At 39.7% G+C, this 24,756-nt stretch overlaps 1 protein-coding gene across 5 annotated transcripts in view; it reads right to left on the reverse strand.

Annotated features, from left to right (window-relative positions):
• CLTC (clathrin heavy chain) overlaps nt 1-24,756 on the reverse strand; it is an 80,710-nt gene that overhangs the window by 14,809 nt on the left and 41,145 nt on the right. For all 5 annotated transcript variants that reach the window (XM_075853042.1, XM_075853041.1, XM_075853038.1 and 2 more), the window contains 18 exons: nt 21,365-21,526; nt 19,943-20,056; nt 18,338-18,511; nt 14,340-14,537; nt 13,083-13,283; nt 12,717-12,869; nt 12,472-12,594; nt 11,319-11,456; nt 11,062-11,226; nt 9,417-9,597; nt 7,675-7,838; nt 5,391-5,516; nt 3,736-3,878; nt 3,000-3,234; nt 2,415-2,537; nt 2,166-2,311; nt 1,397-1,580; nt 1,123-1,315 (listed from right to left, as the gene is read on the reverse strand). In XM_075853042.1, the coding sequence (XP_075709157.1) occupies nt 1,123-1,315; nt 1,397-1,580; nt 2,166-2,311; nt 2,415-2,537; nt 3,000-3,234; nt 3,736-3,878; nt 5,391-5,516; nt 7,675-7,838; nt 9,417-9,597; nt 11,062-11,226; nt 11,319-11,456; nt 12,472-12,594; nt 12,717-12,869; nt 13,083-13,283; nt 14,340-14,537; nt 18,338-18,511; nt 19,943-20,056; nt 21,365-21,526 (2,923 nt within the window). The remainder of the gene's footprint in view (nt 1-1,122; nt 1,316-1,396; nt 1,581-2,165; nt 2,312-2,414; nt 2,538-2,999; nt 3,235-3,735; nt 3,879-5,390; nt 5,517-7,674; nt 7,839-9,416; nt 9,598-11,061; nt 11,227-11,318; nt 11,457-12,471; nt 12,595-12,716; nt 12,870-13,082; nt 13,284-14,339; nt 14,538-18,337; nt 18,512-19,942; nt 20,057-21,364; nt 21,527-24,756) is intronic.

The following is a 24,756-nucleotide window of genomic DNA, read 5'->3' on the forward strand; positions in this document are numbered from 1 at the left end:
GCATAGCATATACACAGGCTATGCCATAAAACATATGATAGATGCTGGTCCCAGTTTTGGGACCCCCACCTATCTCGAGAACAGAGGTCCCCCAACCCAGTCTGGTGAAGCTGCCACACCCAGACAGAGACTGTGTGGACAGGTGTCTGGGCTCGCTGTGCTATGCGGTTTCTGGAACGCCCATAAAAGTGAATGGGAGTTATGAACAGTGAGTTACGCTGTTTCCGGAACTGCTACACTATTTCCATAACTCCCATTCACCTCTGCACATACTCTGCCTGCAGAGGGACGGGGGGCTCCCCCACCAACAGAGGGGTGGGGGACTCCCATTCTGTTGATCGCTGCTGGTCACAGAGCGGAGACCCCTTTCTATCAGACAATTATAGCATATCCTGTGTATATGCCATACAGGTCTAAGATTTGAAGACCCAATTCATAAAATACTATTTTTAACTGTACTACCAACACTGTACAGCAGAGAAATTACCCTAGCTTGTCAGACCATGTGGAATCACTAAATTAGAACGCAATTATTGTTATGATTTTCTATACACAGAGCACATCTCAAATCCCAGGAGCTGCGTATATGTGTACATACATAGATTTAAAGTGTAGCTAAACGTTTTACAAACTTCTGACATGACATAGTGACATGTCATTAGTTTGGATTGGTGGGGGTCCGAGCATGGAGACCCCCACCGATTGCTAGAACAAAGCAGCTGAAGCGCTCGTGTGAGCGCTCAGCTGCTTCGTGTCTGTTTGGCTTTTTCAGGAAATAAATGTATCGGTGTACGGACTCAAAAGAAAGTCTATGAGCCCGTACTCCGATACATCGGCTTTCCGGAAAAAGCGGAAAAGACACGAAGCGGCTGAGCGCTCACATGAGCACTTCAGCTGCTTCGTTTTAGCGATTGGTGGGGGTCCCAGTGCTCAGACCCCCACCAATCCAAACTTCTGACATTTCAGTTTGTAAACGCTTAGCTACACTTTAAAGCTACATATCTTATTTTACTTATCTGGCTAAAGAGGCTGATTTCAATAACTGCTGGTTTTTAATATGTATTCATGAAACTAAGCCGGGTACTCAAGTCACTCAGCTGTAGTGTGAACACAAGAACATACCACTCGCATTGGCAGCCTGCACGACCTCCATGTAAGAAGAAGGATCATCTGCTTTAATGTAAGAATCAATAGCTTCTTTGACCATTCCTTTCTGCAGCTGAGCCTTTGCCAGTTGACTCCATACGGCTGGCTCATTGCAGCGCTCAGCAAATTCATAAGCACGGTCTAAATTTCCAATGTGTTCAATCAAAACCTAAAACACAAACAATGTCACTCAAAATTCAACACCGATGTGGTATGTGATAACAGGCTAAATAAAGAGGCATGGCCTTACCTGAATGGCAGAAGTGTTCACATCAAACTTCCTGAAAATGGCAAAGGCTTCCTCATACAGCTCATTACTGATGGCAATATTTGCAATATCTGGAGCATCATAATTGTCCAGCCGATTAATATATTCCATAACCCTGGTGCGATCAGCTTTAATAGCAGTCAGGATCAGCAAGTTCTGTAGATTTCTGAGAAGGAAAGGGGGAGAATTAGAACTGGAGGAACCGTAGTAGCATGGATTGCCAAAACCGCTAACAGACAATGGGGTAGAGAAGACCGACACAGTGGTCTGTTACATTTGCCCATGTTACCAGGGCTACAAAACTACTGGTCTCAGTATTCTGGGCATGGAAACAAGGTGAGCTTTGCACCAACTACAACTCCACTGCTTTCTAATATTAGTGTAAACAGGAATTATGCAGCGCTTTCTGGCCATCACAATTTGGGCAAAAGCTTGCAGGAGGAGATGCATGTCTGCAAGTTAAAAATGACAAAAGCCCCCCCCCCCCCCCCCAAGAGGTAATATATTCATTTATGTCCTGTAATTGGTATTGCAGTTATATTTTACATACCATGGTTGTGTACTTGTAGTTACTAGCACCGACTGTTCAGGAAAAAAGGTCTATACATGCTTGCTGCTGCAGCTAAACCAAACGTTGTATAGCCATGGCTTAAAAAAATGTAAAAATAAATTGTTGCCACTGGAAACAGGTTTAACACTGGTCGAAAAATGATCTTTATAATACCCCGATCAAACATGCTGCAAAACATACCTGTGTTCACTGAAAACAGAGTTATCCAAAACAATCTTCTCCAAAAGCTCAATGAGTTCATTTGGAAGGTCTGCAGTCATGAAAGCTTTTACAGTAACAGACACTTCCTCCGGATCTTGAGTTTCTGACAATGCTGTTTGTACAACCTGGGAAGAAAGAATAAAGTTTGATTTGAAAGAGATCGCAGCTCATGGTGACAAACAGAAGCTGGTTTTGCCATCTGTCACAGTAATAAGTAGTAGAAAGTACCTGATCAATAAGAGGCCTCCTGTACGGATTGCTTTCTAACAAAACACTGGCCCACAATTCGGGGTCTTTACGGCGTACCAGATATCTTGACAGACTTTTAAAAAGGGAGTTTTCATTGCAAACCTGAAGAGAAAACATAAAAACAAAAAGTTACTTTTTTTACTACGATTGCTTTCTCGTATATTAAATTAAAAAGTGCACAACATTTCCTTTGAAAGGTCAGCGGAGCATTAAATGTATTAAACTTGCAAACATCTGGGATCCCAAAAAAAAAGTTCCATAAAAATGTATCCAACGACTGCTAAGGAACTCAGAACACGAAGGGTGGATTCCGACATGCAGATTTTGTTGCAGAAAGTTCTATGATTGAAAAGGAGTTCCATTTATCTGAACGGAACTTGCAGAAATACATATGCTTGCTGCAGAAACACCACCATTCAGATTGAACGGATTTTTCAGAAATTTCAGCTGTGAATCCACACTAATGGGGCACAAACTTTTCAATAAATCAGACAAAAGTTCTACAAGGCACATCACTTAAAAATGGTCATAGGTTTTAAGAGTGTAAAGCGTAGAACCACATACATTGATAAGCTCCAGGTCACACTGTCCTCTTTCATATGCCACACATGCCAGATGGGGATCTCTCTTTTCACAATACTTTCCAACAACACGGCTATCGTAATATGGGTTTTCACGAAGGAAACGCTCTGGGTTGTTATTACTGTCTATGTAAATCTTTGCCAAAGCATTGTGTGTGGCAGGTTCCTCACAGCCCTCATGGATCCTAGACTCCAACCATGGAAGGAGCAACTTTAACCTAAAAAGAAAAGAAATAATGAAATAACTAATCTAATTTAAAGGGGTTGTCCACTTTGTTAGAAGGGTCCCATGACAAATAGCAGATCACAAAGTGTCCCCTTGTTAGGATCCCCAGCGATCAGCTGTTCTCTGAAGAAACCTGTCAGGAAGTGTTTAATTGCCCTGCAGCGCCATCACAGGGGAAGCTATGCATTACATAGTGTCCATTCCCATCAATCTATTATCAGTGTAATGCAGGATAGGTTTGATCGAGAGAAATAGGTAGAGATATATAGAGAGATGCTTTTTGTGATTGCTCTTAACTAAGACAAAGATTTGAGAACTCTGAAAAAGGAACACCTCTCCATCTAATTCAGAATTTCCTAACAAGGTATATGAAAATGGGTTTTCTAAACCAGACAACCCCATTAAGAGTAATATAGTGGGTATAGCGTAAAACATCCAATAAATGCACGCTGTAAGAATACAATTATAAACAAAGGGGACGTGGAGTACCTACCGGTTCCTTTTTTCCACTTCAGCAACAAGTTCATCAGTGGAGAATTGCCCCCTCACCACTAGGATGAGGTTTTTGATCACATCCTCAGAACAATCCACATCAAGCAAGCCACCAATAACCACAGGCAAACGGCTAGGGTTAACCTGAACAGAAAAAAAAATAATATTTAGTGTTAATCCCAAACGTGAACAATGCTGCAGTGGCAGCTGCCGGAGAAACAAAGCATTACAAATAAATGGATGGACCATGAAATCCATGGACAGGCAGGGTCCGCCAAATTGGCTCTCCGTTCTGGGTCATAGAGGGGGTCCAGAGCGAGGCACACCTCTCTATGACGTCTGTACGCCCTAATATGGAACATGAACAAGGGTTGTCTTCTTGTGACAACCTCTTTAACCCCTTAATAATGCAGCCTAGTTTGGGCCTTAAGGCTCAGAGCCCATTTTTCAAATGTGACATGTCAATTTATGTGGTAATAACTTGGGAATGCTTTTACCTTTCCAAGCGATTCTGAGATTGTTTGGAAAAACTAGCATTTTTCAGAATTTAAAAGTAATTGCTTGTAAAACAGATAGTAATACCACAAAAAATAGTTACTAGTTAACATTTCCCATATGTCTTTATGTTGGCATTTTTCGAACGCTTATTTTTCTAGGACATTACAAGACTTAGAACATAAGCAGCAATTTCTCATATTTTGAAGAAAATTTCAAAAGCCTTTTTTTTTAGATATATATAGAAAAAAAATCGAGCAAAGAAGCAGCACTCAATAGCAAAAAATGAAATTTATTCACCCAACACAGCAACGTTTCACTTCCTCCATGGAAGCATTTTCAAGCTTGGAGGAAGTGAAACGTTGCTGTGTTGGGTGAATAAATTTCATTTTTTGCTATTGAGTGCTGCTTCTTTGCTCGATTTTTTCCATATACCTTACTGGGAGAAAGTCACTCCCTGTTATTTGAAGCTTAGCACCAGCTGTTTTTGTTTTTTGCACAGTGCTGCTCCTATTATATGATTGTTTCTATATATATATATATATATATATATATATATATATACACACACACACATATATATATATATATATATTATATATATATATATTAGAAACCCCCATTTAAAAAAAACCTAGACTCTTCAAAGTATTCAAAACATTTAGAAAGTTTAACCCTTTAGGCGTTTCACAAGGAATTTAAAGAAAAAAGAGGTGAAACGTACAAATTTCATTTTGTTTTAGTTTTTTTTTTGCAGAAAATCCTTTTTATTCAGTTTTTTCCTGTAAAACAGAAGGTTTTACCAGAGAAACGCATCTCAATAGTTATTGCCCAGATTCTGCAGTTTTTAGAAATATCCCACATGCGGCCCTAGTAGCAAAGGAGCATCTAGTGGATTTTGGGGCCTTCTTTTTCTTAGATTATATTTTAGGCAGCATGTCAGGTTTGAAGAGGTCTTGTGGTGCCAAAACAATGGAAGTGCCTGTTCACATCAGCGTTGGCTTTCCGTTGAGGGGTTCCATTGGAGGTGTCAGTCGGGAGAACCCCTCAACGGAAAAGCAAACGGAAACCTTAGCTTCCGTTTGCATCACCATTGATATCAAAACGGAAATGGTTTCATTAAAAGGAAAAAGATACATTTCACAGAAACAGATGACTTACCTTCTGTACATAAATCTCAATATACTTCTGCAGATTATTTCTGTACAGATACAGGACAAGATCATGGACAAAGTCAAAGCGGTCACATACAATTATGAGTGGCAGCTGGTCTGTAAGTTTTGCTTCCTGCAAGGATGAATAAAACAATACATGTAAAGACATACAAATCCGCAATCTAACTAGCTATACTAGCATCAGGTAACTTAGATCAAATGTTAAATAGCAGTAGGTTAACAATTAAATAACATTGATCTGCACATATGCTTTTGTAAAACATAGATAAAAAGGTTCCTGACATGGATGCATGCCATTATAAATAGTCATTTATATCAGATTTTAAAGGTATCTGGAGTGTGGACTATGGCAGTAGTCGCACAGCACCCTAGGACTAGAAATGTAGCTTACAATAAATTAAGGAAACCTTAAAATATTTTTCACATGACAATCCTACATACACAATTACACCAAAAAAGTACAATGGGGAGACCGGTATAAGATTTACCTTGCACATGTCCTGCTCATTCCACAGACAAAAGGAAAAGCACAAAAAATAATAACTTCCATCAGGAAAAGTTTAAAAACATTAAAGAGGGTCTATAAGGGGTACTAAGTCTAAAACTTGTAATGAAAATTAAGTAAATGTAGGAGACGCGACTAAATGTATATAGTATGTATATAAATGTATATAGTGTTGCTAAAACGTAATGAAAAACCACATATAATAAAAGAAGATCTAAAGCAGACTGGAGCTCCATATCCTGCACTCTCAGGATTGCATACCTTGACCTCTATAGGTAGAAGCAAGATGACCAGCTGGCTGATAAATGCAGGTATCAGCCTCAAATTTAAAGAGAAGGTCCACCGTTAGGGTATGTGCACACACACTAATTACGTCCGTAATTGACGGACGTATTTCGGCCGCAAGTCCCGGACCAAACACCGTGCAAGGAGCCGGGCTCCTAGCATCATACTTATGATGCTAGGAGCCCGGCTCCCTGCAGTGTGTTCGGTCCGGGACTTGCGGCCGAAATACGTCCGTCAAATACGGACGTAATTAGTATGTGTGCACATACCCTTACATATTTGTCAACATCTCACCGCGACATGCCAGATGAGGTTATTGGTGGGGGTTAGTGTGAGGGGAAACCTGTCCATCCCCAATTCTTAGTGACTTAACATGTGCTAAACGCTGCAGATAGACGCCGGACCACCTTCACCAGCACTTCCGCTAGTAAGCTAAAAAAGTGTGCACTTGTTTTACAGGTGTTAAAATTTAAAATGAGTGTTATTAAAAAAAAAAAAAAAATCTGTTTTTCACATTGTCAATGTTCAATAAAAATCCTTTAAATGGCATAGTCATTTTGATATATAACACGAGTTGTCAGGGTGGACCTAACACGACGTTTGGACTGGCAGAGGTGTGTGCGTGTGTGTGTGTGTGTGTGTTAAATGCTATGTAAACCATTGAACGCTTTTTTTTTTCTCTTTATCTATAAAACAATGTATCATGATTTTAAATCAACTTTGTAATTAGTTTTTATTCATTTTTTAACTTTGAGATACAGCTTTTACTTATTCTGCAGGGACCTCTTATCGATCACAAATAAGTTATGAATTTAGATGTGATCGATAACAGCTGTCACTTAAGCTGTCAGTCTTGCAGACCTGACTGATTCGGGTTTGAGCGCAAGATACAACTTCTATGTATCCAGGATAAATAGAAACGGGGTCAAAAAAAGTTAAAAAAATGCTTTCATATAAACCAACTACAAAGTTGTTAAAAATATGATACATTGTATTATTTAAAAAAAACAAAAAAACTTTCAAAGATGTACATAGCCTGTGTGCTATTAAAAATGGAAAAACCTATATATAAATTTTTTTTTTTTTACATAGCCTTTAAGAGATATTATAACTTTACATTTTTGTTATTACTATTGCCCCCTGCAACTGGGGCTGCCATCAACCCCAGTTAATAACCCCCTGCCTTCTCTAGATAGCCTGACTCTCTGACAACAGGCTCTCCTAATCTGCAGCTGTACATACAATAATTTTTTTTTTTTTTTTAAAAACAACACTTTTGCTACATGGTTTACCATCTTAAAAAATTTTAACTTAAAAACTGAGCAAACTTTTGAAGGGGCATACTTGATCAATATAATAGATTGCTACAAATGTGAACTAATACACTACCATTTAGTTATAATCTTTTACAACCTAAGTATTTCTCTAAAGGATATTTATGGATGTCTCAATACCCAGAGATCAATTTAATCATAATTACCTTAAGGAAATTTTTCACACGCTCTGGATCATAACAGTTACTCTCTCTGCAAATTCTCTCAACTTCTTTTATCTGACCAGTTTTGCAAGCTGCCTGAATGTACTTGAAGTGAACGTCAGGATCTTGGCTGAAGTTAACAATGGAGCCAAGGAAATAAAATAGCCCTAAAGAAACAAGGTTAATAAAACACTATTTCATGTCAGCAGAAATTATTATTCAATTAAAGGAACACACTGGGTTTGTTAATTTAAAGGTTAACTGAAATAAGTATAGTATATGCTCAAAGTTTGTAATCTATCCTGTAGTAAATCAGTCCTCAAAGACAGACATTGGGGACGCCAAAGAGTACTGTTCAGGATATGAAGCAACATGTACACAACTATTCTATGCATGTTTTTCCATCTTGGATGTAAGCAGAGGCATCAGTGCTTTCAGTCAAAGTCTTCCAATCATGAGAACAGATTTCGGACTTTGAGAACATCATGTCCTTATTTAATTTAACTTTATTTGTATAACTTAAAGAGGCTCTGTCACCAGATTTTGCAACCCCTATCTGCTATTGCAGCAGATAGGCGCTGCAATGTAGATTACAGTAACGTTTTTATTTTAAAAAAACGAGCATTTTTGGCCAAGTTATGACCATTTTTGTATTTATGCAAATGAGGCTTGCAAAAGTACAACTGGGCGTGTATTATGTGCGTACATCGGGGCGTGTTTACTACTTTTACTAGCTGGGCGTTCTGACGAGAAGTATCATCCACTTCTCTTCAGAACGCCCAGCTTCTGGCAGTGCAGACACAGCCGTGTTCTCCAGAGATCACGCTGTGTCGTCACTTCCCCAGGTCCTGCATCGTGTCAGACGAGCGAGGACACATCGGCACCAGAGGCTACAGATGATTCTGCAGCTGCATTTGCAGGTAAGTCGATGTAGCTACTTACCTGCAAATGCTGATGCTGCTGCAGAATCAACTGTAGCCTCTGGTGCCGACACGATGCAGGACCTGTGAGTGACGTCACAGATCTGCACTGCCAGAAGCTGGGCGTTCTGAAGAGAAGTGGATGATATTTCTATACACAACGCCCAGCTAGTAAAAGTAGTAAAAACGCCCCGATGTACGCACATAATAAACGCCCACTTGGACGTTTACTTTTAAACACACCCACTTGGACTTTTGCAAGCCTCATTTGCATAAATACAAAAATGGTCATAACTTGGCCAAAAATGCTCGTTTTTAAAAAATAAAAACGTTACTGTAATCTACATTGCAGCGCCGATCTGCTGCAATAGCAGATAGAGGTTGCAAAATCTGGTGACAGAGCCTCTTTAAGTTATTCCCTTTAACTGCCAAACAAATACCATCCAACCGGAAGCACGCAAGATGTGCCCCAACTCCTCCAACAGACTGGTAGGTATTTTACTATTCTGTTACACTATAATAAATATAAATAAGTGAGACATAAGGAATTAAAGTTGGATCTCATGTCACCATAACCAATTCAATACACTTTAAATTACTATTAGTTTTTTTTTAGCATATGTTGATTTTACACTTTTCAAAGTGTTCAATAAGCTTACGGCCAATGTTAACATATGTAATATTTTCAGTGTGTCGAATATTTCTAATTTCCAGTTCTAGACGGAACTCTATTTTTGTTGTCTAGCTTTGGAAAAAAAAAAAAAAAAAGAGAAGTAATGAAGTGAGAAAATATTGTGAATTTACTTCTCTTCCCTGTCTACCTACCTTCAAAGCTCTTGAACGATTCGAAAAGTTCAATCAGAGACTGGGTAGAAAGCTGCTCATGATATTTGGAGGCCACTTGGACACATATCTGTAGGTTTTGCCGGATGTTTGCAGAGAGCATGGCACGCAAGCACTCAAGTGAGTCTTCCACTGACAGGGATCCAAAATAATTAACAAGCCACTGAAATAAGAAGAAGAAGAACAAAATGTGTAGAATTGTAACACTTTAATTGACCCCTTTCCATGTAAATGAACAGGCTAACAGCATGGGGATTTACTTTCTATCTTTGATGCAACAGGTGCACGTAGCGCCAAGGCAGGATGGGGCTGTCACAATGACAGCTAGAAGTTTTACTGCAATAGGGATCTAAAATAAGGAGTTCAGTGTTATTTTAGTAGAGCAGCACTCATATTGAGCGCTGTGTCACAAATGCAGAAGCCGCCACTTCTGCATGCATAGAGGTGCTTCCAAGGGAACCCCATTAAGTCATTGGTGATGTCAAAGGGATTCCCTGAGCAGAGGGGACTCAGAGGCACTGTTATCAGTGATCTGTATATTGAGAGAGCAAGGAACATATAGAACATGTGCTCCATGCTAACCTGGGCCCTGATGGTAAAAATAAAATATATTAATATATAAATATAATACATTGTGAAAGTAAACAAAATGAGAATAAACATAAATCAATTAAAAAGTTAAAAAAAACAACAAATCTAATCCTACACTCCCAATCCACAATCACCAGTATTAGACATCCGGCATCACCCCAAGGCTTCATGCAGACGACTGTGCCCGTAATTACGACCCATAATTACGGGTAAGGCAGGCTGCGGATAGCCGGCCATTTTTAAGGGGCGTTCTCCCATTATAAAAATATAGGAGCATGGTCCTTAAAATAAAAAAATAGGACGTCCTATTTTTTACGGCAGGTTTCTACGGCACGGACACACTCCCGTAGACATATGGGAAAGTGTCAGTCGGCCATAGAAATGAATGGGCCCGTAATTATGGTCCGTTATTACAGGCGATTTTACGGTCGTGTGCATGGGGCCTAAAGCATTTTGTGTGGGTTTTTAGGTGCTTAGGCACATAGAATCTAAGTTACCTGAAATATACAATAATTACCCCCAGCACCAATTTTTGGCTGTCCTACTCTGGCCCTAATTTTGCTCCTTCACAAAAACATCCTTTATAGGATCCACAAAATTAAATTGCATAAGCTCCAATTTTAAATAATAAGAAAAGCATAGGTGTCCCACAAAAAGAGAAATACACGTTTCTGGACTAAAATAAAAAATGATTCATCCTTGAAAGGCAACATTCCAAAATGTGAAATTTTGCTATGGGAAACAGGGCCTAAAATGAAGATATTCATGAAGATATTCACAAAACCAGTTTCTCTATACAATGTGCTCATACAAACCAGTCTGCCGATTTTCGCCTCCCTACATCAGGATTTAAGCCCATAAACCAACCAGTGTAAGTCATAAACCAAAAAAGTATTTGTTGATGTTTACCTTTCATTACTTACTGACTGATTTTATTTAGTGCCACAAAATTCTAAATTTTTCTATGGAAATAATACGTTACAGTATTATTAATTAGCTCCTACCAAAGCATAATACAAATAGATGCATGTTTTACCTCTGGGTTGAGAAGGTGAGTGTGGACAACTGCTCGCTTGATGTCATACAGATCTGTGAAGTGTTCTAGAGCTCTCTGCAGCAGACCAGCTTTCTCACAAAGTTGGGCAATGTGAGCACGATCATAGTGTGTAAACATCTGGTTGCCCAAGATAGCATCTGCTACCTACACAGGTATAGGAAAAATTAACACTAGATCTCATGCCAGTTGTGAGCTTGCAATTTAAGTCACAAAACTTAACAGTAAAGGCAGACTACCTGAGGAGCATGCATTAGGTTCATCTCAAGCAAGCGTGTTTGCAAGGGACCCTCACTGGGACGGTTGTTCTTCAGAGCATCCAGTAGAAAAGCAGTGCACTGCTGGATGAGGTTGTATTCCATAAAGACGTCCACAATCTGATGGAAGATTACATTTTGTTAATCCGCAATTGTACACAAAACTTAGATTTAAAGGAACAGTGTCATCACAATTTATTTTTTAATATGTTAAAGATGTTAGTGCTTTATTAAAAACGTTTATATTTATTTGTGTGCTTGTGTTTTACTTTTTCTTATTTTTACACTTTTTCTTCCCTATGGGGGCTGCCATTTTTTTTTCCATTTCTGTATGTGTCGATTAACGACACATACAGACATGGAATACGGCAGCTCCAGTCCCATAGGGACTGCGAACGGGGCCCGTTCCATCCACTAACATGTACGCCGCCTGTGTGGGAACTGCGCATGCGCCGCTCCCACACAGTCCAATTTGAAATGCGCGCCGTCCGGCGCCATTTTCCTGTGGACCGGAAGTCGCGGCCGGACAGTAAGATTACTACTTCCGGTCGCGGCTTCCGGACTTGTGCACTTGGACCAGCGGCAGCAGACGGAGCAGACGGGCCGGAGGGAGCCGCGGCGGCAGGTAAGAGATTTCTATGTATGTTCGTGTTTGTGTACGTTTACTACTGTATGTAAACCTACTACACTGTGTGTTAGCCCAAAAAATTGCGACACAAAGTGTAGGAGGTTAGACCGTTCAAACCCCTCGTTTATCCCGGCACTAGCCAGGATAAAGGAGGGGGGGGATGCTGAGAGCTCACTAGAGCTAGGGCTTTTTACCCAATTTTGCAATGCTACAATTTTGGGAATAGCTCCATCTAGTGACCAGCAATGGGAAATATTATAAATTAGAATTAATTTATAATATTTCCTGACTCGTGAAAAAAATAAAAAAAATTTGAACAATGTTTAATCACCTATACACTAACTGTTTAATTAAAAAAACAAAAACATGTTTTTCTGGCAACACATTCCCTTTAAATAACCTCAAAATGTGCAGCCAAGTAAAAGAAAAATTCTAACAAATTTTACTTTATTTGCAGATCTACCGAATATCATTTTTCAAAAACTCTGCATTGTCATTTTTCATTACCTGTGTGATATCAGCAAGTGGCTCTTCATCCTGAACCAACATTTGCGCAAATTGCTGACCCTGGTCTGGGTTGATTCTCATGACATTTCTCAGAAGGAAAATCCAGTCAGGGGTGTATCCAACCTGTAGCGTACAAACCGTGCACACACACACAATATAATCAACTAAGCAAAGCCAAAACGTATAAATATAAATGGTACAGTACATTTCTACAAAGAGGAAATGTAATCCATTAACTATTGTACCTTCTTAGCATACAGGACAATCTTCTGAACCTGCCCAGTTTCTGCGAAACACTGAATAACCTTGTTAGGAACATTAGCCCGCAAGTAAACACTCAAAGCTAATGTGGGGTCCACAGACTTTACAAGATCTCCAAGCTCCTCAGAGCACTCCAGCTGATAGAAATAAACACAGTAACCGTTAACAAATCCGACCCAAAATCCTTTAAGAAAACATGGACACACATTTTCAAAGGCAAGTGTTATATTATTTGTGTGTACACACACACACACACTTTTTTTATACATACATGTATACACACGCACACACAGCACAATATTTTAGAATATCAAACAATGGCTCATCGGACATTACAAGTTTTGCCATACCTTGTCTTCTTTAAGCCACTTCTCGAGAAGTTGTTTGCGACCCTGTTGCAGTACAGGTCTACATAATTCCAGAGATTCATATTTATTCAGCTGACCCTGGTCCAACAGAATGCCAAAATACTGAAGCAGCGGTGAGGTCTGACCTGGCTGTGCGGGAACACTTTGAAAGCGTTTTATTGTTTCTGGTGTACGGAGAATACCCTGGAGTAAAACAAATAAACGTAAGTACAGAAAAAGGTAAAATGTTTGAGCAAGAAGGCAAAGTTCAATTAATCCCACTTGTCCTCTGATACATCAATCGGAAGCCACTAGATTACCACAAGGTCCAAACAACGGACACTTTGTCCTGCATGAAACTTAATTTTGACCAAGTTATGAACATTTTAAGATTTATGCTAATTTCCTTTTAATGCCCAGTTTGGCGTTTTATTACTTTTCACCAAGTGAGCGTTGTAAAGAAAAGCGTATAACGCTGACTAATCCGTGTCAAACGTTTCTTCATTCCAGCCCAGCTTGTTTCACAGCACGGCATGATCTTGCAAGATCACACGGTGACGTCACTTCATCCCACGAGTCCTTCACTGGAGCGATGGAAGACTGAACAGATATCGCCTCCAGCCGCTGCAGATTCGGATAAACGTCCTGGCACGGCTGGAGGCGATGTCTGTTCACTATTCTGTCGCTCCGGTGACGGACCTGCGGGAGGTAGTGATGTCACAGCATAATCTCGCGAGTCTACTGTGCTGCTGTCTGCAGGTTGAAGGACTAAAGTTTCAAAACCGAATACATTTAGGAAAATAATATAAAATGAAACCTTTACAATAATGTGTACGCAAAAACGGGTGTTATGTGCACGCATTACATAAAGTTTCCAAAAATAACTATCCAAGTCTGAATTCCAAAGCTGGTCAGTCGACCTGACTGACCAGCTTTGGAATTCAGACTTGGATAGTTATTTTTGGAAACTTTATGTAATGCGTGCACATAACACCCGTTCAGTTTACTGAGACCTACACACCAATCACAGGATTTGGAGGAAAAATAACTCTTGCATCAAAGGTTTTTAACATTTATGAATACTCCCGGGTCCTTTTCTGACTCGCTGGCGTCTGCACTTGGGAGACACAGGCCAGCCCATTGACCTGGAGCCTCCTGAATGAAGGGGAGCGTGACGGATCGAAGCCGAAGGAGTCATAGTCCTCAAAGTAGGAGAGTAAAACTATAAAGTGACAAATTAAAATCTGAAGCGCTGCTAACCTTTGGTGCATTTGCAGCCACCTTTGCTGCCTCTGAATAATTCCCCTGGGCAAAGAGAGCATTGAATTTACGAGCAAATAGTTCCTCTGCTCCAGCAAGATTGTTGCGGACAGCCATGCGCAGGGCCAGATCCGGGTTTTGCAGGACATTTGTGATGTAAGGTATAATATTTTCTTCTTCTACACAAACAGACAAAACCTGAAGGACAAATAGAAAAAAAAATATTTGCCAACTTCTGCCATTACATGATAGTTCATCCTTAGAAGATCAGAATATTATATTAAAATACAAATCAAATTGAACCAAGATGAAGCTCAAAGTTATCAGAAAACTAGAGAACTGCACGCCTTGCCAATGACCAAATTACTTAAAGTTAACACAATATTTGTGAGCTTTGTAAACAATACGAGTTTTAGTTTTGTCCGGCCATCAAATTTACGCCATGTTCACATTTGCAATGTGGTTTCCGTTATGGATGAAGCTACAACTCTCTGCCAGATCAAATCGTACAATAGATGTAAACGGTGCCCGACAGACCCCATTGACTAATAATTAAGTCTGTCGGGTTTCGTCTTGGTGTTTGTACTTTTGATGGGAAATATAGTGCTACATGCAGCGCTATTGTCTCCATTAAATATGTCGGAATCTGAGACAGGGGCACCAAAGTAAGCTTTTCATGCAGATGTAAACAGAACCTGTGGCATGTGTATACTGGTTTAACTCCTTAACGCCGAAGGACAGATATATCCGTCCTCAGCAGCTGCTAGTTCGCGCAGGAGGACGGATATATCCGTCCTGTGATGGCGCGGGTACTGACACTGTACCGGCGCGATCAGCGGCAGGAACACGGCTGTTATACACAGCCTGGCTCCTGCTGCAACTGCCAGAATCGAAGCGCGCTCCGATTCCGTCAGTTTAACCCATTAAATGCCGCTGTCAATAGTGACAGCGGCATCTAATGTGTTTGACAGAGGGAGGGAGCTCCCTCTGTCACCCGATCGGCGCCCCCACAAACAAATCGCGAGTCGCCGTCGGGTTTCCATGACAGCCGGGGGTCTAACAAAGACCCCCAGGTCTGTCTTCCGCAACTGCCTGTTAGGCGATGCCAGAGGCATGACCTAACAGGTTGCCTGTCAGTTTTACACTGACAGGCAATAATGCTTTGGTATACGAAGTATACCAAAGCATTATATATGCGATCGGCACATCGCATAGTGAAGTCCCCTGGTGGGACTTAAAAAAAAAAAATGTTAAATCAGATAAAGTTTGTTGAAAAAAAAATATATAATAATTACAAAATCAAATAAAACTACTTTTTTTGCCCAAAAAGTGGTTTTATTCAGTAAAAGTGTCAAAACAAATCACACATACACATATATGGTATCCCCGCGATCGTAACAACTTGACCAATAAAATGAACACATTAATTAAACCGCCGGATGAACAGCGTCCAAAAAAACCGCAAACAACAACGGCAAAATTCTCTCTTTTCTCCCATTCCCCCCATAAAAAATAAGATAAAAGTTAATCTATAAGTCCTATGTACCCCAAAATAGTACTAATGAAAACTACACATTGGCCCGCAAAAATCAAGCCCGGATACGGCCACATCGACGGAAAAATAAAAAAATGACGGCTCTTGGAATGCGGCGATGCAAAAACAAGTAATTTTTTTCTAAAAGGGTTTTTATTGTGCAAACGTAGAAAAAACATATAAAACCTCTACATATTTGGTATCCCCGTAATCGTGCCGACCCATAGAATAAAGTTAACATGTTATGTACGCTGCATAGTAAACTGCGTAAATTTATAACGTGAAAATCAATGCTGGAATAGCTGCTTATTTTCAATTCTCTCCTAAAATAAAGTTAATCGATATATTATAAGCATCTAAAAATGGTGCAATTACAAAATACAACTCGTCCCGCAAAAAACAAGCCCTTATACGGCTATGTCGACGTAATAAAAAAAAGTTACGACTCTTGGAATGCGACCGTGAAAAAACAAAAAATAATCCTTGGTCATTAACGCGCAAAATGGCCCGGTCATTAAAGGGAATGTGTTGCCAGAAAAACATGTTTTTTTTTTAAAAATTAAACATTTAGTGTGTGGGTGATTAAACATTGTTCAAATTTTTTTTATTTTTTTCACGAGTCAGGAAATATTATAAATTAATTCTAATTTATAATACTACCCATTTTTGGTCACTAGATGGAGCTATTCCCAAAATTGCAGCATTGCAACATTGGGTTAAAAGCCCTCGCTCTAGTGAGCTCTCAGCATCCCCCCCTCCTTTATCCTGGCTAGTGCCGGGATAAACGAGGGGTTTGAACGGTGTAACCTCCTACACTGTGTGTCGCCATTTTTTGAGCTAACACACAGTGTAGTAGGTTTACATACAGTAGTAAACACACACAAACACGAACATACATTGAAATCTCTTACCTGCTCCTGCCGCCGCGGCTCCCTCCGGCCCGTCCGCTCCGTTTGCTGCCGCTGGTCCAAGTGCACAAATCCGGAAGCCGCGACCGGAAGTAGTAATATTACTGTCCGGCCGCGACTTCCGGTCCACAGGAAAATGGCGCCGGACGGCGCCAATTTCGAATTGGACTGTGTGGGAGCGGCGCATGCGCCGTTCCCACACAGACGCCGTACACTGAAGTCAATGGGACGGGAGCCGTTCACAGTCCCTATGGGACTGTGGCTGCCGTATTCCATGTCTGTGTGTGTCGTTAATCGACACACACAGAAATGGAACAAAAAATGGCAGCCCCCATAGGGAAGAAAAAGTGTAAAAATAAGAAAAAGTAAAACACAAACACACAAATGAATATAAACGTTTTTAATAAAGCACTAACATCTTTAACATATAAAAAAATAATTTGTGATGACACTGTTCCTTTAAGGGGATAACTGTATAGAAAAAAAACAAAACCTAGATTTTCCACCTGTAGTTGGTCTCTCAAGAAATAAACTCTAAGGCTATGTTCACACGGGGTATTTTGCCGAGTTTTTTGACGCGGAAACCGCGTCACAAAACTCGGCAGAAACGGCCCGAGAACGCCTCCCATTGATTTCAATGGGAGGCGTCGGCGTCTTTTTCCCGCGAGCAGTAAAACTGCCTCGCGGGAAAAAGAAGCGACATGCCCTATCTTCGGGCGCTTCCGCCTCCGACCTCCCATTGACTTCAATGGGAGGCAGGAGAAAGCGTATATCTCGCTGTTTTATGCCCGCGGCGCTCAATGGCCGCGGGCGAAAAACGGCGCGATAATTGCTGTTCACACGGAGTATTTTGGGGGAGGAATATCTGCCTCAAAATTCCGTTTGGAACTTTGAGGCAGATATTCCTCCCCCAAAATACTCAGTGTGAACATAGCCTTAAGGCCTGCTCACACAGAGTTTTTTGCAGGCAGAAAATTCTTCCTGGAAAAATCATCTAATTTTTTTTTATTTTTTTTTTAAGTGGTTTTGCACCACACGTGTTTTTTTCCACGATTTTATACGCGTTTCAGGCTTTTTTTTCCCTATTCCTTCAAGAAACAAAGTGAAGTTTTTTTCCATCTCCCATTGATTTCAATGGGGGGTTTGAGGCAGAAAACACCTAAAAATAGGGCAGGTCTCTTTTTCCTGCGAGGGTTTTTTTTTTTTGCTCGCTGTAAAAAAACGCCTCCGCCTCCCATTGAAATCAATGGGAGTCAATTTCGGCCATTCTTTGCAGCGGCAAAAAAAACTGTGTGAACAGGGCCTTACAGTATAAGCCACAAATTGAAAGCGATTGGTCTATGTGGTGGAGGTAGCAGTCAAAAAACCTTGATCGAGTTTTGTATCACAGCAGGGGAAAAAATAAGGAGGCAGGCCAATACCTGGTGGTCAATACAGCCAATAACTGGGGGTCCCAGCAGCAGAAAAGTCTTCATCAGGAAAGTGGCCACTTAACTTATGCTGGACCACAGAGTAACAGAAACGGACAAACTACTATAATAAGGAAAAGTATGTACCTGTCCCTTTCTGTTCACTCCAATAATTCCAGCAGTGGCTTCATGTGGTGCAGTAACAAAGATGGTCTCTCCACTAATCCTGTTCATATAAATGCAGGTGCCAGTCTCCAGGTCATAGAGGTGAATGTAACCATACTTCGTAATTAAGAAGACAACGTCATGTTTCCCACTGATCTATATGGAGAATAAAAAAGTGTTATCAAACAATTGTGACCTGGTTAATTTGTAATATTCCATTGAAGGGGTTTTTCGGTTTTAGCAAATTAATGTTATTTTTTGTAGAATTAAAAAACGTATACAATTTTCCGATATACTTTCTGTATTAATTCCTCAAGGTTTTCATGATCTCGGCTTGTTATCATCCAGTAGGTACATTCATTGTTTACTTCCAGTGGATAATATTCTGTCCATGGTCATGTGATGGACACACAGGTGCTGGGATCGTTAGAAGACACAGCTGTGATACACATACTGTAACGATCCCAGAACCTGTTAGTCCATCACATGACCACAAAGAGAACTGTATTCACTGGAAGTAAACCATTATTGTTCCTACTGAATAACATGCAGGAGATTTGGGAATACCGAAAGTATATTAAGAGAATTGTTTACGTTAACTCCTTCCCGTCGCAGCCATTTTCTGTTTTTACATTTTTATTTGTTCCTCCCTACGTTCCAAAAGCCATAACTTGTTTATTTTTCTGTCAATATAGCCGTATGAGGGCTTGAAGTTTGTGGCACGAGAGGACATTATTCACAGCACCATTTACTGTACCATATAATCTACTGGGAAACTAGAAAAAAAAATTCTTGTGGGGTGGAATGGGGAATAAAACGGATTCCTGGTTTTATTTTTGGAGCATTCACAGTAAAAACGACATGTTAATTTTATTTTGTGGGTCAATAAGATTACGGCGATACTAAATTTTGATATTTTCTCTATTTTTTTACTACTTTTACAAAGAAAAAAAATGAATTGTTAAAAAAATAGAATTGTTTTGTGTCGTCAAATTCTGAGAGCTATACTGTGTGAAGGATTGATTTTTGCAGGGTGAGCTGTAGTTTTCATTGGTACCATTTACCATTTTGGGGTACATGCGACTTTTGATCACTTTTTAGTCAACTTTTTGTGGGAGACAAAGTGGCCAAAAAAACAAATCTGGCGTGTTTTCTTTTCTTTTTTTTTTTTACGGCATTCTTTGTGCGGGTTAAATAATGTTAGATTGTTATAGGTTGGACTTTTATAGACGCAGCGATACCAAATTGTGTTTGTTTTTTTAACAATACATTTAGAGGAAAAATGGGGGTTTATAGGAGCAGAACGATGGCAGGTCCACTCCACTCTAATGGATTAGATACAGCGGCCGCTATTGACCACAGCATCTAAGTCGTTAAAAGGCCGGGATCAAAGTTATCTCCGATCCCAGCCATTGCCGTGAAGTGAACCCACTAAGTATGGAGAGGGCTTAGCCCATGAGCCCGCCTCCTCACTTCAAGGGGTTTGCTCTCAGGCATCATTTTTAGGACACTATAGATCTTATATGACCAGGACTAAGAATTGCCTACAGTTTACAGCACGTTTAACTACAGACTACACCAACATACCTGCATTGCCACAGGAAAATCATTTTGGGCTTCTGGTGGAAAGAAAACATCCACTGCTTTCTTTGGGAAAGGCTGGTTACCAGTGGGTGGTGTTCCAACTTCTATTATATGCAACTGGAAGGCAAAGCACATCAATAAAAGCAATGCACAGACAAAGCTGTTCTGATGACCAGATATGTAAGCAGAAGCGAACTTTGTGTGTACTAAAGCTTAATTGGGAATGGAAAAAAAAAGGACTATGGAATACTGGGTTTTTGCTTATTGCAAAATTAGAAATATATAAAAAGAACATATGTTCATAAAATAAAATTATTATAATAATGGAAAAAAAACAAACAAAAAAAAACAAAAAACAAACAGACCACAACGCTCCAAAATATAGACGGATACAATGCGTTGAATTTCACAAAGCTTACTTTTATTATATTATATACAATATATGTTGTAAACACTAAAATAGTTTGGTAAATAGAGGAAAACCATTTTAGTTCAACATTTACAATCTGTTTGAGCGCTAAATTTGTAGCATGATGTTATAGGTACACTGATACGAGGTCATGTAAACACCTAACATGTAAAAAAAAAAATATACAGATCGAGAGCCAATGAGACGTTACAGAATTGTACGACGATTTTGATAAAAGGCGACAAGATACATGGTGAATTTTGACATCATTGTGATCATTTATTCCTTTCAGTGATATTACATGTAAATTATTTCCTACATATCAGGTAGACTAGTAGACTACGCTATTCCATACCAAGATATACAGTAAACACTGTACAGTATATTTTTTTATTAACGTAGCCCATTAGCAACTTGCCTATATAATTGGATATGTCGCAGCCCTATGTTGGAGGCATATACTGGTGTATACGCTGAACGTAGGGTAACAACGAGGTGTGAACACAGATTACCTGTGACTAAAGGCCCTATTACACCGGCCGGTGCAGCGGGCACCGATCAATGAGACATCGTTGATCGGCGCTCGCTTGCTCCTGTCACACGGAGCTGTGGATGGGGACGAGCGGTTTACTCCGATGCCTCGTCCCCATACATTATCATCATGTAGACGGCGCGTCTCCCTGTTTACACACCAAGATGTGCTGCCGACAACAATATTTTACTTTTTTAAAACTATACGATCAGCATATGATTAAGCGTTTGCTCGTTCATCTGTTGACCGTTCCCCTGTTTAGGCAAGGCAATTATAATTTATAATCGCCCAGTGTAAAACCCCCTTAAGGCAAAGTATAGCATCTTAGTTTATGTAAAGTAACATGAATTCACATGTCCAGAATGGTTCTTTTTTTGCTTATATTTTCGTTTTGTTCTCCGGTTTTTCATAAAGTACGAGTTAATAAATCTGAAATTATTTCGTATTTATCCACAGCTCACTACTGTAACTGAATGAACTTTACCTTTCCACCAGCCTGGCCTCTTACGGCAAAACAGAACAATGTTGATTCTTCAGCATTTCCTTCCATTTTAAACTGGGCAAAGCTGGCTGCATGGCCTTCAATGGGTTGAGACACTTTCCGGTCCACAGAGTAGAGTTGCATTGCTCCAACAACACGATTTTGCTATATAAAATAATTCTGAATAGGTCAGTTTATCAAAGCAGAGGCACGGAAATGATAACCACAAAGCTGAAACTAGATTTACAGTATTACATGGATATGATAGTAATCAAAGTAGATTTTTTTTTTGTTGTCCGAATGGAAAGAAACAGTGGGAATAATAGTAGCGATCTGCTATAAAGCTATAATCCATGAAATTGCAGACAGATTTTCACAGTAAAGCTATTAATCTTACATACTCCTGGGCTGTATAATAGCTACACAAGACCTTGCTCATAGTGTGTTTCATTATAGTGAAGGCACCTCTAAGAATGTATTATCTGCATTGTACAGTCTAAATATAAGTATTAGACAAGTTTTTTTTCGTTTTTTTAAATAATTTTTATTAAGGTTTATCGAATACAGGTCAAGAGGAACAGAATTCCTCCATAGAGAGAAAATGATTGAATGCGCAATATAGCATAATATTACACTTTACAGTTAAAAAAAACAAAAACAGTTATTTTATACGGCAAATATTAAAAGGGGTTTGTCCAGTTTGAAGTTTTTTGTCGACTAGGAAATAATCCAGTTTTCTAATATACATGTATTAGAAATTCTGTTCACATCCATTTATTATAGTACATGAGGGCCCTGTCACAGTGGAATGGTATAGCCCACAGATTAGTCCTGTATAATGTGACCAACACACAAAATGTGTTGGGACAATATGGGCTATGTGAATAGGACTAATGGTGGAATAACGATGAACAATTGATTCACTGCTTGTAATCACTGTCCCTAGATGATTTATAAAATAACTGCCTGTCACTAGGTGATGTTGTCAAGTTAATAAAGTTATATTAAAAAGAAAACATACAACACCGCGGACACAGGGAGAAGAATGTAAGAGCTGCTCCTCACAGACACTAGCAGAGATGATGTTGCTGTAGGTAGAAAAACTCCAACTTCTGCTCCTCAGTAATCTATTTACCGGTTAGATACCTGGACAGTGTTACCTGAATGACAGCGGTCACATGATGTGGGTCACATGACTGTCCATTCAGTTATACTATGGGTGCTTTTTTATTGACTAATCTGTGGGCTATACCATTTTTTTTATTTTTTTAGACAAAGACAATTGCACTGATGTAATTAAGGTATGTGAGCAGAATTTTAAATTACATGTATATTAGAAATATTTCCTATTCTATAAATAAGTTAATAGAAAAAATAAAAAAGTGGACAACCCTTTTAACCCCTTCCCTCTGCAGCCATTTTTCAGATTTTCACTTTTGTTTTTTCCTCCCCACCTTCCAAAAGCCATAATGTTTTTATTTTTCCATCAATATTGCCGTATGAGGGCTTGATTTTTTGCGGGACGAGTTGTAGATTTTCACATCACCATTTCTTGTACCACATGATGTAGAGGGAAACGAGAAAAAAAAAACGCGAGGTGGAATAGGAAAAAAAACAAAAAAAAAAAACAGTGATTCCTCAACATTTTGGGTGGTTTTGTTTTTATGGCGTTCACTGTACGGTAAAAATGGCAAGTTAGCTTTATTCTGCGGGTCAATACGATTACAGCGATACCAAATGTATATAGTTTTCTTTATTTTTTACTACTTTTACAAGGAAAAACCGGATTGTTAAAGATAAAATTTGAGTTTTGTCGCCACATTCTGAGAGCCATAGGTTTTTTATTTTTCTGTCGATTCAGTGCTGAGGGCTTATTTTTTGCGGGGCGAGAGATGTGGGAGATGAAGGGACCAAAAAACAGCAACTCTGATGGTTTTTTTCACCGTGTGGACTAAATGATATATTGTAATAATTCAGACTTTTACGGACGCGTCGATACCAGTTATGTTAGCTTTTTAATTTTTTTACGTTGTGCTTAAGGGAAAACAGGGTTTTTTTGAGATTTTATTTTTTTTGTTAAAAAAACCTTTATTTTACAGTTTTTTACTTGTCCCCCTAGGGAACGTTAACCAGTGATCGCTTGCACGATATACTGTAATACTAATGTATTGCAGTATATCGTGATTCTGAGAGTCTCGCATGAAGCCCTGCTTCATAGGAGTACAAAGATGGCTGACCTGGGGGACTTAGTCACCCCCTGTTTTTAGTCATTTAAATGCCACGATCGCTATTGATCGCGGCACTTAACTGGTTAAACAAGCGGCATCGCGCTCGAATGGGGTCCCGCTCGTTACACGTAAGTGTCGGCTGTAACACAGCCGACACACTCGCTCTATGGAGCAGGCTCAGCCCGTGAGCCCACTCCATATTCCCCCACCCGGCGTGCGCCGTGTGTGTGTATATATATATATATATATATATATATATATATATATATATATATATATACATATACATATACATATACACACATACATACATACGGCGGATGTCGTGAAGGGGCTAATGGACACCTTTCACATGTAAAAAATATTTTTATATATGTTAGTGGTTACCTGGATTTAAAAAAGTTGCACACAGCTTCAGGCTGCAATCTTCATTCATTTTCAGACCCCGAGATATTCAGTTTACAACCTGCGCCTAGTTCCAGACTTTTCATGTGGTTTGTCCCTCACATGCTGGATGTGGGGTATGTGAACCCACGATGCTGCTGCCTTCACTAGCTCTCATGTACTAGCATGGCTTAATTTCTATACTACTTCCGTCTACAGCCCATGAGGTATCTCTTCTCACTTCCCCCATGCTTTCCTCCCTATCTACACTCTGATTCAGTACAACTTGTGTGATCTGTCCTCCCTGAACACTTGGACCCACATTCGGATCTGCGGTGTACAACCCCCCCCACTAACTCTAAAGGCCCCGATACGCATTCAATTAATGTCATCCCAACCAGTCTATTTCGGCCGACTGCCTAATGTATATGGGGACTTTCAGACTCCCCTCCGACAGATGAAGTCAGTGGAAATAAGGATCGGGCATGTTGAATTTCAACACCTGAACCTTTTGGTCTCTGGGAAGATAAGAGGTGTCTGGCAGTAGCTGACCTGCATGCCTGTATAAGGGGAGTTTGTTAGGAATAGCCGTTGGCCGAATAAGCTTTCGGCCAATAGCTATTGATAGTGTATAGGACACTAACACAAGGAAGGAAGGGAGAAAGAAGAGAGCCGACACAGCAGATCTGTGACAGAATCAGCAGCACAGCCAGCTAGGTGAAGGAGTTGTACAGACTCTTAAGCAGCAAAATGGTAGGACATTTTTAATAAAGAATATTTACA

Source organism: Rhinoderma darwinii, chromosome 2 (genome assembly GCF_050947455.1).
Source record: "Rhinoderma darwinii isolate aRhiDar2 chromosome 2, aRhiDar2.hap1, whole genome shotgun sequence".
Lineage (NCBI taxonomy): Eukaryota > Metazoa > Chordata > Amphibia > Anura > Rhinodermatidae > Rhinoderma > Rhinoderma darwinii.